Source organism: Amphibalanus amphitrite, unplaced genomic scaffold (genome assembly GCF_019059575.1).
Source record: "Amphibalanus amphitrite isolate SeventyFive unplaced genomic scaffold, NRLGWU_Aamphi_draft 000114F_arrow, whole genome shotgun sequence".
In the NCBI taxonomy this organism is placed as follows: Eukaryota; Metazoa; Arthropoda; class Thecostraca; order Balanomorpha; family Balanidae; genus Amphibalanus; species Amphibalanus amphitrite.
In genome coordinates, this window is record NW_024881609.1 from 909,236 (window position 1) to 925,485 (window position 16,250).

General features: G+C 48.9%; 1 protein-coding gene and 4 non-coding genes across 5 annotated transcripts in view; 3 read left to right on the top strand and 2 right to left on the bottom strand.

The window, feature by feature from the left end:
* LOC122381102 (leucine-rich repeat-containing protein 40-like) overlaps positions 1-15,781 on the bottom strand; it is a 42,366-nt gene extending 26,585 nt beyond the window's left edge. Inside the window, exons 1-11 of the mRNA XM_043364884.1 lie at positions 15,763-15,781; positions 11,881-12,492; positions 11,322-11,512; positions 10,508-10,711; positions 10,217-10,340; positions 9,530-9,550; positions 7,273-7,445; positions 3,396-3,538; positions 2,819-2,941; positions 1,165-1,297; positions 884-1,023 (exon numbers count right to left, since the gene is read on the bottom strand). Of these exons, the coding sequence (XP_043220819.1) occupies positions 884-1,023; positions 1,165-1,297; positions 2,819-2,941; positions 3,396-3,538; positions 7,273-7,445; positions 9,530-9,550; positions 10,217-10,340; positions 10,508-10,711; positions 11,322-11,512; positions 11,881-12,469 (1,841 nt within the window). The 5' untranslated portion in view covers positions 12,470-12,492; positions 15,763-15,781. The remainder of the gene's footprint in view (positions 1-883; positions 1,024-1,164; positions 1,298-2,818; positions 2,942-3,395; positions 3,539-7,272; positions 7,446-9,529; positions 9,551-10,216; positions 10,341-10,507; positions 10,712-11,321; positions 11,513-11,880; positions 12,493-15,762) is intronic.
* Positions 759-829, top strand: Trnag-gcc. The gene has a single exon. It is a non-coding gene; the product is annotated as a tRNA-Gly (tRNA).
* Positions 3,703-3,773, top strand: Trnag-gcc. The gene has a single exon. It is a non-coding gene; the product is annotated as a tRNA-Gly (tRNA).
* Trnag-gcc lies at positions 5,185-5,255 on the bottom strand. The gene has a single exon. It is a non-coding gene; the product is annotated as a tRNA-Gly (tRNA).
* On the top strand, positions 6,638-6,711 carry Trnan-guu. The gene has a single exon. It is a non-coding gene; the product is annotated as a tRNA-Asn (tRNA).
* Positions 15,782-16,250: the final 469 nt, after the last annotated feature.

The window sequence follows — 16,250 nt, forward strand, 5'->3', positions numbered from 1 at the left end:
GTTGAAGCGGTCATGGGAGCGAAAAAGATGGAGGTATTTTTAGATTCCGGAATGTAAAACATCACTGGTAAGTGTTAACAATAAAATCCTTACATGGAACGGCTCAATTTCAGTTTCGGACCTCAATATCAGGACGATGTCGTTAGCCGCAGGTCCTAATCCTAGCGGCAAGTGAACAACAGCCTAGGGAACTTTGCCCGTAACATCAGTACAGAGCAGTTGCGGCGAATGATATGCGACACCTGGCGCCACGCTGTGCTGTGTTACCTGGGACGGGATGGACATTGCGATCATCCACTCAGAGAGTCAGACGAATGGAATTAGTCCTTTTACACGAATTATATCTAAGGCCTTAGCTCGATTTTCTAAATTTATTTCGACGACGATTAGATACGGAACAGACAGGGGAGAGCGAGCCAAACCATATACCCTGAACCAAACGAATTGCATCAATAGGCACCAAGTCGGTCTTCAGCTTGAGTAGTGTTCCTTAATAATCAGGGAGCGGGCCAAGCATAGGTGCCAGGACAACTGCTATGCCACATGTCATGTCAGGATCTCTCGAGTATCGCGGCAGCCGGAGCGCTGCCGTCCGCTGTTGTGGGGAGGAGAGACACAAGCTTGACGGCACGAGTGTCGTCTAAAGCCACATGCGAGTGACATGCAGGTTTTTACTGACCGTGCCTCAAATGCAGGTACTTTCCTCGTCGCTCCTACGCCGTCCCCCCGCGAAGACAGCCGACTACTCAACATGTAACGCATCGGTGGTTCAGTGGTAGAATGCTCGCCTGCCACGCGGGCGGCCCGGGTTCGATTCCCGGCCGATGCATTTTGGTCTCCCTGATTTTAACCGCGCATGCGCACCGCTGCACTGCAAACTCACTTGTCTGCCGGCACGCTGGTCAACATGTTCTTGCTGAAGTCGACCGTCGTGACCTCAGCTTCTTGACCCATGGCAAACAGGTCGTCCGGAATCTCTGTCGCCTTCTGTCCGCTGTGTGACAGCAGCCGGCTGCTCTTCATCTGGGTAGAAGCCGGGGAGGGCGAGTCAACACATTTGCTAGGAAGACAAGAGGGCACATAGGGCACAGCACAGGCTAGCATGACCCGCTTTCGTGTCGTCTTCTCACTCTCCCGCTGCGAGTTTGGTCCATCCCCACTCACCTTGTGCACCTCGTGCAGCCGGTCTCTCTCGGCCGCCTGGCTGTCGGGCACGTCACAGGGCCCTCCGCCGCCGGCGTCACTCAGACCGGGGATCAGCAGTCCCTCGACGGCCGCCTGTCCCTGGAGACGCTCCCTGCGCGAGACAGACAGTCAGACGACAGACAAGTGGCAGCGGGCCGCTGCGGGAACAGCCACAGCAACGGATGGAGGAGAGTGGCATACCGAACGGTGGGTCCCACAGTCTGACACGCGTTCAATGCTCAAGGCCGACGTTACAGTTGACAAAGACATCCCATTCCCAATCACTACCGCAGTTAGTGGCTGATATTTATATCTTAAAAAAGTAATTGCCGTCAGGGTTCGGTGTAATCGACTGCCTGTAGCATCATATACAACACTCCTACCGTTCTGAATGTGGACTCAAGGTTACCTTATACAGCCTGAAACAGTCCGCATTTGGAACCACCCACCAATCAATTTCAAAGAAACGAAACGACACTAATTGTGCACAGAACTACGATTGAATTTTCAGTGAAGCATGGGAACATTACGATCATATTGCAGAGACGCAATTCAGGGCAATGTAGTGTCATTTCATACCTTTTGCATATCACATAGTGATAGTGTATTGGTGAAGTCAGCTCTCATGAAGGAAAAGGAAAATTATGACAAAAAAAAAATTGATAGCCACAACAAAACAAAAAATATGATGGTGGACAAGCACACATAAAGCCTGTAACTAAACGACATTGACTGCACAACTATAGAACCACACATTTTTGTTCAAACAATCTGCGTACATTTCGGATGAATTGCTTCGGACTTCAATTGGTCAGTGATGTGTCAGATGACTAAAAGAAACATGTATAAACACAAACAATAGAATCGCAACAAGCTTACTATCGTAACGAAAAAACAAAACAAAACACAAGTGTCAGAACGGACATCGTCAAATCAAAATTAAACATGCAGTGTGGGTACGCGGCGTTCATCAGTATCGTTTCCATTCCATTCTACAGTAGATGCTGATGTGAATCGAACCGCGTTGTTCCACCACGAAGGCGAGACAGTCAAACCTTACAGTCCTAAACGCTGCTTACAGTTCATCCCTGTTAGGAAAAACAGCTGGTAAGATATCAGCATGTCAAATAATTGGGAAAGCACCGTACCATTAGAAGCAAAGCAAAGCCACCAATTTGGCTGAAGCCGTTCGCCACAGCCTTCACGAAAAAGTGACCAATAAATGGCGGCTGAGATGCGCATATGTCAATTCTTTAGACAGGGAGATAGGGTGCAAAACAGGTCATCAGTCGAGCTGGGTCGGCCAACAGAAACGGCACTGTTCGCGGCGCTACTCTAACACTCAGTGCGGAGTTGGGGTGGAGCAGCTGGTGGTCATAGAAGCTACACACGGCCAGAAACTGCGGGCTTTAAGCCATGTGCCTCAGAGTATTAAGCTAAAGTGCGAATAAAACTATCAATCTTACTTGATTGAGAGGTCATGAAACGTTTATTGTTAAGTCATATGTGCCCCAAAAGAAAAGAAATGGCGAGCTCGGCTATGCCACTACCCAGTTACACCCATATTGAAGAACTAAGCCCAGTCCTGCCCACCCATTGTCAGCGAGATGCCTCCACCGCTTGTGGGTCTCACCTGAAGTGGCGCAGCAGCTGCTGCGTGCTGCGCGTCAGCAGGTCACGGCGCACAGAGCGCATGGCGTTCCCCTCCAGCTGGACTGACTTCAGCAGTGGCAGCAGACAGAGACGCAGTGGCGGCCTGTGTGGCCCGGCAGAGACAGTGGGGTCAGCATGGAATACAATACAGCGGCAGCAGACAGAGACGCAGTGGCGGCCTGTGCGACACGGCAGAGACGGAAGCGTTAGCAACGATCAGACAGAATACAGCACATACAAGACGCTCCCAGTAGCTCAACTGTAGTCTAAACGGTTTAAATGCATGTTTCTCAGCGTCAAGCGTGAGACACAAGCCGATATGTAATAGGTCATGAATGATAGATCAAACTTATACAGAACTCAGTAACTTATAAGCCTTACCACTTACAAGGTACCACTAAATACAGAAGATACCGCTAAACACAATCTCTACCCACCGCTAGCATCACAATCGACTATCGAACGCTGACCGGTATCACCGCCAGCCCTTCCACCGAGCCAACGTCATCCCTTTTCCCGTGGCCCAGGTGGCACCCCGAGGGCGCCGTCGCACCCACACGGCCAGGTCGTTGTTGCGCAGGTCAAGCCGCTCCAGCCGCTGCAGGCAGCTGATCTCGTCCGGCAGCGCCTCCAGCTTGTTGTTGGACAGGTCCAGCGTCACCACAGACTTGAGGCTCTCGACCAGCTCGACGCTCATTTCCTGGGATGGACACGGGGGGTCAGACTCAGTGGGACAGGGCGGGCTGCCGAACGGGCAGGCAGACACACGGCGAAACGCTAGTGTGAACCATGGCATGTGCATTGCACACAAACAAAACATGTGGTTCACTCCAGCCGCGGGGTACCGTCAGGATATTTATCATCGCATCGGTGGTTCAGTGGTAGAATGCTCGCCTGCCACGCGGGCGGCCCGGGTTCGATTCCCGGCCGATGCATTTTGACCGGTCACCACCAGTCACCACTCACCAAAGCATGCTCTACAAAAACGGGAAGGCAGACCTAGCAATTCGCATTTCAGTCTAATTAAAGGAAAAGGGCCACCTTCGTGAAATATGAAGATATCGTTGTTTTTCATTTTGACATTATTATTTTTCATTTTCTTTTTAAAACTGGTGCCAGAAGCGCACAATTCGCGAAAAAGTATTTAAAACTATTTAACATATTGGTACTATGTTGATACTCTCTACGGCACCTACTGTATGATGGCATAGCAATGACGTCACACTCAAGCCAATCAGCGTTCAGAAGACAGACTCGTCGGATTGTGTCAGATAAGCTGATTGGTTAAAGCTGAGCTGGTTGGAGCTGATTGGTAAAAAACCAAAGCCTCGCCGCGGGTGGCTGTATTGTCGGATAAGAACGCATTTCTGGGATAAGGACGCATTCCTGGCGTATTTTCTTTTAAAATTGCCGATAACTACGAATGGAGGCCGAAATCGGCCGTAAGAAGGTAGACAGAAAGGTTTTCGGACACGGGCTACAAGATGGCTATCTCAGTTTCAATCCCCATGTTAAAGGTGGCCCTTTTCCTTTAAAGGTAATTGATCCCAACCTGCGGTATTATCGCATAATGAAACACTTTCACACTCAGTTGGCACATGCCATTCCAATTTAGGCAATACAGTAACATCGACCCGATCAGGAGCATCAGAGCCATCGAAGGCGCCTGTTGCACTCTCTAAATCACCCTTGCAATGTTGCAATGTTGCACTGATAGCAGCATCTGTCCAGCCACTGATGGTCAGGAATCAAGCGCCCCGCTGCGCAACTCTCGTCTTCAGCTTGCCGTCCATTCACACCGTCACCCCCACCTCTGTACCTGTATTGCCAGACTCCGGCGGATGGTTGTAGCCCTTACGCGTGCATCACTCCAACTTATCATCCTAACGCCACCACACGATGCACAAAAGCCCTCCTATGAAATAAAAACGTCACATCCGTCCTTGCCATCCTAAGGATAAATCTATCCGCATCCCACCTCACGCTCCCTTTCCGGAATGGCGGTCACCCCGGCCCACTGCCCACCTGACAACCGGTAGATGAAGTGGAGTCCGCACAAGGAGCCGTCAAAACCCTCTCTGGGGTGGCCCGTTTGAGAAGCGGGCGGCTGTCCCAATGGGACGATCCAGTCCCATTGGAATGGTTTCGCTTCCAAGGAACACCGTCGGTGCTCAGCACAGCCCAATGTCTATGTCCTATCCTAATGCCTCATAGTTCTGCAATGGCCGAAAGAGCTTGTTCCCAACAAAAAAGAATAACATCACAGATCCAAGAGCACAGAAGCGATTGGCGAACGCGGGGTGAAGCGACCCACCATACGAGAAGCAAACGTAAGACCAATCAAAATGCATCGGCCGGGAATCGAACCCGGGCCGCCCGCGTGGCAGGCGAGCATTCTACCACTGAACCACCGATGCACATGCACAGAATTGTAATCACTTTTCCGTCTCGCCAGGGCGTTCCGCACGAACCTCACCCAGTTAACCGATCAGCAAAAAGCTGCTTGTCACTACCGATCTATAGCCCGTGCAGCGTGCGGCCCGAAGTCGTGAAAGTCAAAAGCCGGCTCCGGGGTTTGACGGCGGGAGGCCGGCAGGTCCACCTGCAATGGGTGCCCTCGCACTGCGGACTCATACTAGAGGGGAACGAGAGAGCCGACTTCATCGCCAAGGAGGCAAGTAAACTCGTCCAGGACAAGGCACCTATCGACGTCCAGACGACCCACCGGGCCGCCGCCAGATTGGCGAGGACCCGTACCATCCGGGCCTGGCCGGCCGGCTGGCTCCACCAGCTGACGGGGGATCGACTCCCGCCTGCCGTTGCCGGCGAGACCGGTCAGCGGCGGTGGACGTACACCAGCTCCGCGCCGGCCACTGGACCAGCTCTACCCAATGGCGCCACAGAGTCGGGCTGGCGTCCTCCCGGCTGGCGGGGTGCGAGCAGTGCGACGATCGACACTGCAGGGCCGCGCTCTGCCCCGTCTGCCGGGAGGCGGCGGACACCCCCCAGCATGTCCTCCTGCGCTGCCCGGCCCTGATGGCCACCCGACACCGACTGCTGGGATCTATCAACCCCGAACTGGAAGAGGTGCGGAGCGACGTCGTCGTGGCCCACAGGTCCCTACAGAGCCGGACGGCTACGTCTCAGCTGTGAGACGGAGGGACGAACAACAACAACAACAACAAGTCGTGAAAGAAAACCAGGAGCCCATGGCGTCGCAAAACCTGCGGCTCCAACACCTTAATTCGTATCGGTGGTTCAGTGGTAGAATCAAGGCCATATATGTATAGGGTAGAATGCTCGCCAGCCACGCGGGCGATTGAAGATGCACCTTGTCGCTAGCTGCCCGCGCGCAGCGGCTAGGAACGAGGCGAGGAACGAGGCGAGAGTTGTAGCACGATCTGACGTCTCTCGGCGAACGGTTGGGCAGGTTGAGGTAATGATGCGACCTGGAAATTCCTTAGAAAATATCCTCAGGCCCGTACGGCCGCGGTAGGGCAAAACTGCCGAAAACGTAGCAGCATGTCGGCGGCAGTCGAACAAAGTTCGGGGGTCTATTTTGAGCACGTCACTACGTCTACATCGAAAAAAAAATACTACAGGCTCCACGACACGCGGTGGCCATTCGGCTGTTCACCATAAGGCGTGTGCTGTGCTCGCGCACCCTCTTCGAGAGACCCGACCCTGCGGCCTGGTTGGCCATGCGATATGTCAAGAGACGACAGCGTCATCAAAGACCGTCAGAAACCCCAGAACCGCTAAAAGTGAAGCAAAATCTGGCTTCCACAACAAATCACGAGCCTCCGTGGCGCAATTGGTTAGCGCGTTCGGCTGTTAACCGAAAGGTTGGTGGTTCGAGCCCACCCGGGGGCGGCTCGGTCTTTAGTCACTGGTCCTCTATTATGACGTTGAGGAAGTGTCTGCTCTCGCACGTGGAAAGTGGACAGACTACCGACGTTATGCCCTACAACAGCCGCGTTTACATGGGGATTGTTGCAAGTTTATAGCTCCTCCCGTGATGTTGCAATTGGTGCCAATGATGCTTTACAAAATACAAAATGTTTCCTAAATCTACCAAGATCACTGCATCGAAATTATAGCAAAATAAATGAGCTGAAGCCTAGTCAAAAATGTTATGTGACCACTGACCAGGCATAACGAGACCCGCCCATTTTGTTGGATTTCCCTCAGTTGCAGAATACTGCCCATAATTCAAGTTTATAACGGCAGAGGCGTTACCAAATGTGTATCAGTACCAACAAGCGCAACCCCAGAAACGTCAATGACGATGGGCACGTGGGCGCTTACATAATGCATTTACCGACAGTAACAGTGGATCACTTACAACTGTGCAGTCAGTCTATTAACGATGACGGCAGTTGATTATCTCATTCCTCACGTGGTGACAAGCTGGCACTCTGCTAAGCGACTCACCTTGATCTGATTGAAGCCGACGTGGAGCTCTTTGAGCGCGTGACAGTCGGTGAGCTCGGGCAGCTGGGTGAGCTGGTTCTGGCGCAGGTCGAGCACCTCCAGCTGGTAGAGCTGGCCCATGGAGGCGGGCAGCGCCGTCAGGGAGTTGCGCGACAGGTCCAGGTGACGTACACCTGGCGGAGACGGCGCCAGGCGTTAGTTCACCGCTCAGACGACAGGCAACAACGACACGAAATATGACCACACCGGACCTTCCTGAATAAGCGTGTAAATTAGCACGCAAGGATATCATCATCAGCATACAGACTTATGACACTAACAATAAGGGAGCAATCACCAATATATTCTGCAAATAGCTGTAGCAATGCAATCACAAACAAAACGTAATGCAGTCGCAAAATCTCAGGTGAGATAAAAAAGCACAAAATACACACAAATAATGGTAAAATATGAACCGGTTGCGTAAATATAGGCCAGCGCTATTTAACTATTCTGCAGCACAAAATCGTCATTCGTTGTCCGCAAAAAACGAAGCATGCATGCTAATTTCCTTTCTAGCAATGACAAAATTAGGTACCACAATAGTACAGGGACATTTATCGCTTATTTCTATTCACTTCAATTATTCGACAAAATCGACATTCAATTACACATTAAACATGTAACATTCATGCCTTTATTCATTCGATTGAACTTTATTCGATGCGACTGGAATCTGGGTGCAAAACGTTTCCTAAATGCATTTTAAACAGCCTTGGGATATGGAGGAAATTGGACAAAACGGCAGTTCAATCGAACTTCAAAGCGATCATAAACCCAAACAAGTGGATAAAACAGAACAGATGATAAAACAGATGCCTCATTCATGGGTGAACCCGTTGCATTGAATATGTTTCTGGTTAAAAGTCCATCTCTAATGCCAATGCGTGCTCTCTCCTTCAGCATCCAAGTATAGGGTAAGGGCGGGTAAGAGTACGCGGGCGATAAGAGTACGCATCAGCTGTTTCGGTTGCTTAGCAACGCGGGTTTGTCGAGTTCATGAAGTGACATGAAGCCGCCAGTGCGTGCATGTCACCAACGGAACGTGGGCGTTGAGCGGCGACGGTGTTGAGTTTAAGGCGATGAATATTATTTTCGAGCGTTATGATATTATTATGATATGGTACAATAATTTTGATACTTGGCAGTTGAGATAAGGAACATTTCCGTGATTGTTGTGGGAAACTTGTGAGGTTATCTGGGGAAATACTGTACAGTGCAATATTCTGTTTGCGAAGTTTTGCACAACGTTTCGGGGTTGTTTTGTGCGCGAATTGCATGTACGGTAAGAGGACGCACTGTTCAGGAGGGTAAGAGTACGCAGAATTATACATTAAATCGAATATACAGAAATGTAGAATTATTAATCTATCGCTCAATGACGATTGTTTTGTAGGTAAATCATCAATGGAGCACTGTGATGCAGATGCGTACCCGAAATTCTTCCAAATACGAGTTATTCTCCTTTTTGATTGTGCATTTTTTTTTTAAGAAACACACGACATGATTATTTCCTGATTTATAGACTTGAAAGATTTATTTTATGTTTTTCTTTTTGGATACTAGAATTAACTTAAATGCCTTCTCAGTTTGAAGTTAAGCATTTGGACAGTGCAAGCTGCATAGGTGTGTGTTCATATGCTTGCGTACTCCACCCGCCTGGCGTGCGTACTCTTACACACCCCATATGGTAAGAGTACGCAAGTGCAACGGTTCAGAAAATGTCAGTTTTAGACCACTTCCATTTACTCTGAAGGATCGTTGCCCCATGGGTTGATGGCTAATTCAATGAACTTTAATATTCCCTATTTGCGATTTCTTTCCTTCAAATATTAAACAAATGAGAGCAAGAAATCCACTAAGTGCGTACTCTTATACGACTTCACCCTATCTTCAGAGGGCTTATGTAAAGTACCTACTGCATTATACCACAAAAAAACACACGAGAAAGTGTTTCAGTTATAATTAATATTACGTCCTGTAAGTGTGGTGAAAGGAGTGGGGGTGAATGAACGGGCTTTCGGGTGGGATTTGCACGGTGCACCATGCTGGCTGGCGACATAGGTACACGGTGCATCTGGTGCCGGGGCTGCCACGTGCATTTCGGACAGTGCGCGGTGTGCGTGCGGCTATTAGCGGACGACTTGGCACCAGCCACAGCGGGGCTGAGGCGCCGGGGGTGGGAGGGGGCGTGGCGGGGTGAGCCGGCAGTCCTTACCTCCACCGTGGTGGCCGGCGCCTGGGACAACGACAGCAGCGTCAGAGGCCGAGGTGCGCGGACGGCAGTCACACACACACACACACACACACACGCACAGTGGCACACGCATACTTATAGCGCCAACAAATAATATGCGTGAATTACGTATGTATATCGCTCATGGGATGTTCAGTGAAGCACAGACGCCACCGCGGCCACTTAACCCGCCCAAAAGTAAGGGCAAGCTAAGCTGTGTGTGCCTCGATCAGAAAAAATAGCAGGAATGCAGCATAAGATAAGACGGCGGAGGCTTCACAAGCAAGCGATAATCTTTAAATGGTGTGTACGATGCATTGCATTGCAATTAATGTAACGTTTATCGAATGTCCATATAGCTTATTTCTCCAACAAATGCAATTTAGTTAGTTGGGATATGAAGAAATTAATAATGCCATTCCTGATTTTCACCAGCATTCTGCAGTAAAATCATGCAGAATGCCGACCTCGGAGCTGTCTGCCCGCCACGCATCATGTCTCGCCAGCCGATTAAATCCACGTTTCAGCCTACATCCATACCTCCTGTTGCCTCTCGCAGCCACATACAGCCGTCGTGCCTCAATTACTTCTATCTCCTGCTGTCTTTTTGGCAGGCCGGGCGCCCTAACCACGTCTCTCAGCAGAAACCCTCTCTCCCACGCCACTCACTGGTCATGGAGCCGATCTCGTCGGGCAGAGAGGTCAGCCGATTATCGGAGGCCGCCAGCCGCGTCAGCCGGTGAAGGTAGCCCAGTCCGGGCGGTAGCGAGGTCAAACAGTTGTGAGACACATCCTGCAAAGCAAATGGAAACATGTCGGCAGTCAGTTGTTGGCTGGCAACGATACACCGGCGAGTAGCGTCAGAACGGAGATTGCAAACCGTTGTGGTGTATTTTGGCTATTCATGCTAGATTACAATGCAGCATGAAAATTCGATGCGAGTGCGTCTGTCGGTCTCACCAGCAGCTCGAGGTCCAGGCAGTCGCCGGTCTGTTCGGGCAGCTGCTCCAGCCGGTTGTGGTCAGCCAGCAGCTGGCGCAGCGTCGTCACGCCGAACAGCTGTCCGGGCAGCTGGCGCAGCTGGTTGTGACTGACCACCAGCCGGGTCAGCGACTGCAGCTGGCCCACCGACTCCGGCAGCGACGTCAGCGCGTTGTCGTGCACCTGCAGCAGCCGTGGATAGGTGATGTCATTGGCACGCGCTTACTAACAACGGAAAGTCACGACAAGGCACAAACCGAGTCCCGGGCCTCGTTTCACAAAGCGAGTCCGTAACTTACGCCGATTTTTGGTCTTGTATTGCAAGTGCATGTGAAGCGATGTATTTATTTCCCCTTTTCCCTTCTGTTCTTGCTTGCAAGGTAAATAAATTTCAAGGATTCAAGCTAACGTCATCGCTTCACATGAACTCGCAATACTAGACAAAAAACCGCCGTAAGTTACGGACTCGCTTTATGAAACGAGGCCCTGGGTTTGGGACGAACACCGTAATTTGCGCTCTAATTTTTAATTTGCTCTCACCGTTCTTATACGCAACCAGTGTTATTTTCTTTTACTCCATAAATAATGCAGGTGACAAACCTTGTTCAAAATGGGATTTTAATTCACAAAAAAAAAAACAGTAGACAATCTTGCATCATAACTTCAACCCTGTGCGATAATAAACAAGAGTTATCTAAAGGACAACACAGATATCGAAATCGTCCTTAGCATATCCTGACGGGGCACACTGCACTGTCAGAGCTCTCACATCCCGAACTAAGAGCTGACTCACGTCTAGCGTGGTGAGGTGTGTGAGCAGACCGAGCTCGTCCGACAGCGCCGTCAGCCGGTTGCCGCAGAGCAGCAGCTTGGCCAGCGGCTTCTGGTCCCACCAGCGCTCCTCGCCGCCGCCGTCCATCTCCATTGTCAGCTGCTTGGCCTCCTCGTTGTCGATCTCGTTGATGCGCCACACCTTCGGCGGCACTGCGACAGGTGAGGTTACAGAACGAGATTACAACAGGTTAGTCAGTTACAGAACGAGATTAGCCAGGATGGTACAAAAGCGATAATAAAACGACATCGCATTGCGTATGATGTTTGAATGCATCTTATGGATCATGGATTATATCGATAAATGTAATAGAAACGGAGGCGCGAGGTAATCTTTGAAGACTAATACGTGAAAAAACCATAGGTAACCGTTTATTGAACCATAAAATCGAAGCATTAGCTAGGTGAAAAACTCATGTCAAAGCCCCCAGAATCAATAATATGAGAATGTTAATATTTTACTGGCGGAAACCATTGTTTCCTGACTGACGCCAGCGGTCCACGTTGTGGGAGGGGCTCACCTTCGGTCAGCTCGCGACTGGAGAGGTTCAGCTGGCCGCTCCGTCTCGCCGCCTTGATGATGGCCGGGTGCAGCTGGCTGGTGTCGCCCGGCGTGGCGAACAGCGGCGCGCCGCCCCCCACGGTGGCCATGCCGCGCGGCCGCGGCCGGCCCTGGCGCGGCCCGGCGGCTGCCTTCACCAGCGGGCGGGCCGCCGGCTGCCGGCCGGCCCCGGACGGATCGCTGGCAGACAGCGGCTTCCGAGCTGTGCGCGCCGACTGGGCCGCCGCCGCGGCACGCGCGCCGCCCGTGCGCGGTTTGGAGCCCGCTGCAGAGGCACTGGCAGGGTGGGAGGATGGAGGACGGCCGCCCGCCGCTCCCACCCGGGGAGCCGCCCTTGGTGCAGAGTCATTCTCTTTTGATGCTAGTGTGGGTTTGGAGCCCAGCTTCCCTGCAGCTGCATGTGCGCCAGGTTTTGGTATACTGTTTGGTGGCTTTAGGGTGCGATGAGTCGGAATCCCTCTTGAAGCCCTCTCCTGGTTGAGAGCCTTGCCTCTCTTATCAGGATTAGAAGTATTCTCTTGCATTCCAGTTTCTCCTTCTTGAGACATTGTAGCAGCTTCAGATCACAAGTCTGAAACACATTAGAGGATGAATTAAAGCAATAACATTATGTTTGGAGTCTGAGCCAACAAAAAATGACTCCATAGCTCTCTTTTTAAAGTGCCCTTTGTAAATGACCATAGCATACAATCTCATCTACAGCATGATGAAGGAAAGGGCCTGGGAGGGGGGAGGGGGATGGCACCTTTATATAGCTGAATATGGAACTGGTACATCACCATTTGTAGGAGCCAGCTAAAATGAGTAATTTCTAAGGCATCCCTTGCCAATCCTCAGGCAAAAAAGATCAATATTCATATTCAATTATGCCCATTGGCTATTCCCAGACCACAGAACAATTAAATCTGAACCAAAATGACATATTGACACCAAATTTGTCAAAACAACAAACTGCACAACTACCGTAAAACGGGGCGACTTTGGACAGTTTTGAGACTTATCGGTGAATATCTTGAAAACTACTGTAGATAGAAATGTGAAACATAGACTATTTTGTGGGCTGAGTCTGGCCTTATCCATCCAGGGTGTCAACAAAAAATTAGGTATATCCATTTCCCTATTTTTTTAAAAAATGTCTGGTGTTCAAAGTCACCATGCAATGGGGTGACTTTGAACAGTCTGTGTTTTTCATCATTTATCTCAGTAGGTGTGCAATTCCTCGTGCCGGTTGGGGTGGCTTTGAACACCCTGATGCTTTTTAAAAAAGAGGCCAAAAACAATTTATACCTGCAAAAGTCCTTCTGGGGGTAGTAGTCAAAACAAGGCAAGCTCATCAAGCAAAAAACACAACTTCTTGTAACAGCCTCTGCTGATGAATCAAACACCATATTCACAGAAATTAGCACACAGACAGTGAGTAAAAAGAAGCATCTTTCATGGCAAACACCTTACTTACTCACCTTAACACTTGCATAGGCACTGTGGAGCAACACTCACAGGATATGAAATCACTCGATTCAACTCAACTCAAGTGTAATGCATGCACTCGACTAGGTCTGTGCATGAAATACACCTGAGAACACCTGAGTACAGAGTATCCTTGGACACAGTTAACACTTGACACCCGACTTAACACCTTAATACTAACACTTAACACTAGGTACACCTGCTAGCGTCAGAACACGTCAGTCATGAGTTTACCCCAGCATCAGTTTGTATGGTGAGAGCTCCTCACTCTTGAAGTGGAGCCTGCCCTTCCTGTCCATGTCAGGCTGGCTAAGCTTGCACACCAGCTGGTCGATCTCTGTTACACCCCTATCTTGTAGCGCAAAATGTATGCAGTGTATTTTGGTGGGGTTACTTTGATCAACAAGTCTTTTGAACAACAAGTCAGGCATGCATGTCACCGTGGCTACATTGAACATGTTCAAAGTCACCCCAGCGAAGTTCCAAAAATGTCATGCTTTTACAAATCCCTTCACAGCATTGGCCATGCTCAAGCAAGCTAAAAAAATTATGATGGGGCAATATAGGCCAACCATCGAGGATGGCAAAAATATGTCATTCCGTTCCATGACCATAATGACTAGTCCATGCCATATGGAAGTTTACGGGTATATCTCAAAAAGCTAAAAACGTTGATTTAGTTTTGGATTTTTTACTCCTATGTACTAAGGTACATATCTTCCAATATGTCATGTACATTTTCAAAAATGTGCATTCTTATCTGTAAAAAAAACATGGCTGCATTTATAATTCACATTTTTAAGATATTTGTGATTCCCTCTAAGAAGTGAACAGCGTTCAAAGCCACCCGGAAGTTCAAAGCCACCCCAGTTTACGGTATCAGCAAAAACAGTTTTGAGTTCACTAGCATCTAGCTGGACCCTTATGTTGCCAAGGTGTCATCCTTATAATGTGCATTGACCTCAGTTCTTAAAAGATGCCCATCAGGGTAGGGTCACTGAGTAGTGAGTACTGACCTAGGTTGACCTTTGACTTTTGAGACAACATGTCTTTTGTTAGGTATTTTTGTAACAAAACATCTTATGTCAACATGTGCATATAATCTTAGCATGTATGTAAGTCACCTGCCTGCAAATGAACACAATCACATCTCATAATAGAGGTAAAATCTAGGGATTAGGATGATGCTCTATTACCAGCTTCAATTGCATAAAAATTGCTAGCTGCACTCTGCAGGTTATTAAAGCCCAAACTTTGTTCTCACTTTCGACCAAACCCTACCTAATCAGTAATCATTAATTAGAAGCTATGAAGCTGACATGAAATTAAAGGGACCCTCCCACCTTAACATTAGTTTTGAGTTGAGATAGCCAAGTTTGCGGCCAGGCTCAGAAACCACCATTTATCCTGGTCGCAACCCCCGCAGCTTTATGGTGTTCAAGAAATTTCTTCCCTTTAGTTGCAGGGTGGGACCAGCGTGGTCCCTATCTCTTAACCATTACGGGAATCTGATGACGTCATGAGGCTTTCGAACGTCCGTTAAATGTTTGACTAAAACGTTTTGTAGCACGCGGTGGTATATGCTGCTTTGCGCGCAACAAATGCCGCGCTTTCAAATAAAGTCGCTAGGAACAGCGGAGATCCCAAAAAGTAAACAAAAGTAAAAGTCTAATATCTTGAAAACCGGTGAATATTTTTCGATGAAATTTGGTAGAAATTCGTTTTTGCTCTTTCTGAACCGAGCGACATCACTTTCATGCCAATTCATTAACTTTTTTGAAGGTGGGAGGGTCCCTTTAAAATCAACTAGGCTCACTGGCTTGGTACAGGTTCACTGGCAAAAGTGTTGATGACATAGTGATGATAAAAACAGAATCTAACCTGATCTAACCTTACCTACTGCACTACAACCTTGAACTTATCAACCTACAACCTACCAACCTTCAACCTATAACCAACCATACCATCTACACATATACTTATACTTGTTCACCCAAGGGGTTCACCTAAATTTTTCCAGACCAATGGCCACCGTTTTCATACAGCTTGTCACACTCTTGACTCATTAGGAACTGGCAAGCCTACTGCTATGACAACAAAGCCAGTGATTTTCTGTTGACAAGGTTAATCTCACATGATTATGATGAATAAATTGAAATGCTTCAAATGCAATGCAACAAAAACGGCCCAAATTAGTCTCAGTTTTTAGGTCGGGCAAACTTGACAGACTCCAGCCATTATAGAGTTTAGTGCTCCAGCCACAATATGGTATTAGGTATACATATTACATGTACATCCATCCAGAATGAAAATTAAAATGCTTTTATTGAACAATTTTTCCCATTTACTTCGAAAAATGAGAACAAAAATGTACTTATCACATCCAAGCAAAACAATGCTCAAGGTTTCGCTAATTTTGTATTGGTAGGTACAGCTCGTAGCCTACTAAATTTGGTGACGTCATAAGCCCATCATCCATCAACTGGCCATCAACCTCGATTCCAAACATGTTCCGAACAAAAAGCCCTATCAAAATGATTTGATCTACCATTTCAAAATATTGATATTAGCTACGTTCCCCCAAAGGCAGCATGATCCGAAGCGGCATTTCCCGTCATATGACCTCTCGGAGAAAGCCCGTCTGGAAACTGAAGGCTGTGACTTGTGAGACTGAGAGAAATGTCATCGGATAGGTATATTTGAAGCAATATAAAGACGCGGGCAGCAATGCCGGTCACACACCGTTCCGTGCTTCTATCCTCAGATACTGAAATCCTTCTCTTCCACGCCGCAACCCCCCTCCGGGCTGGACAGGCAACTTTATCTCATTCGGGCTGCTCCCTTGGAGCGGCACCGCTGCTC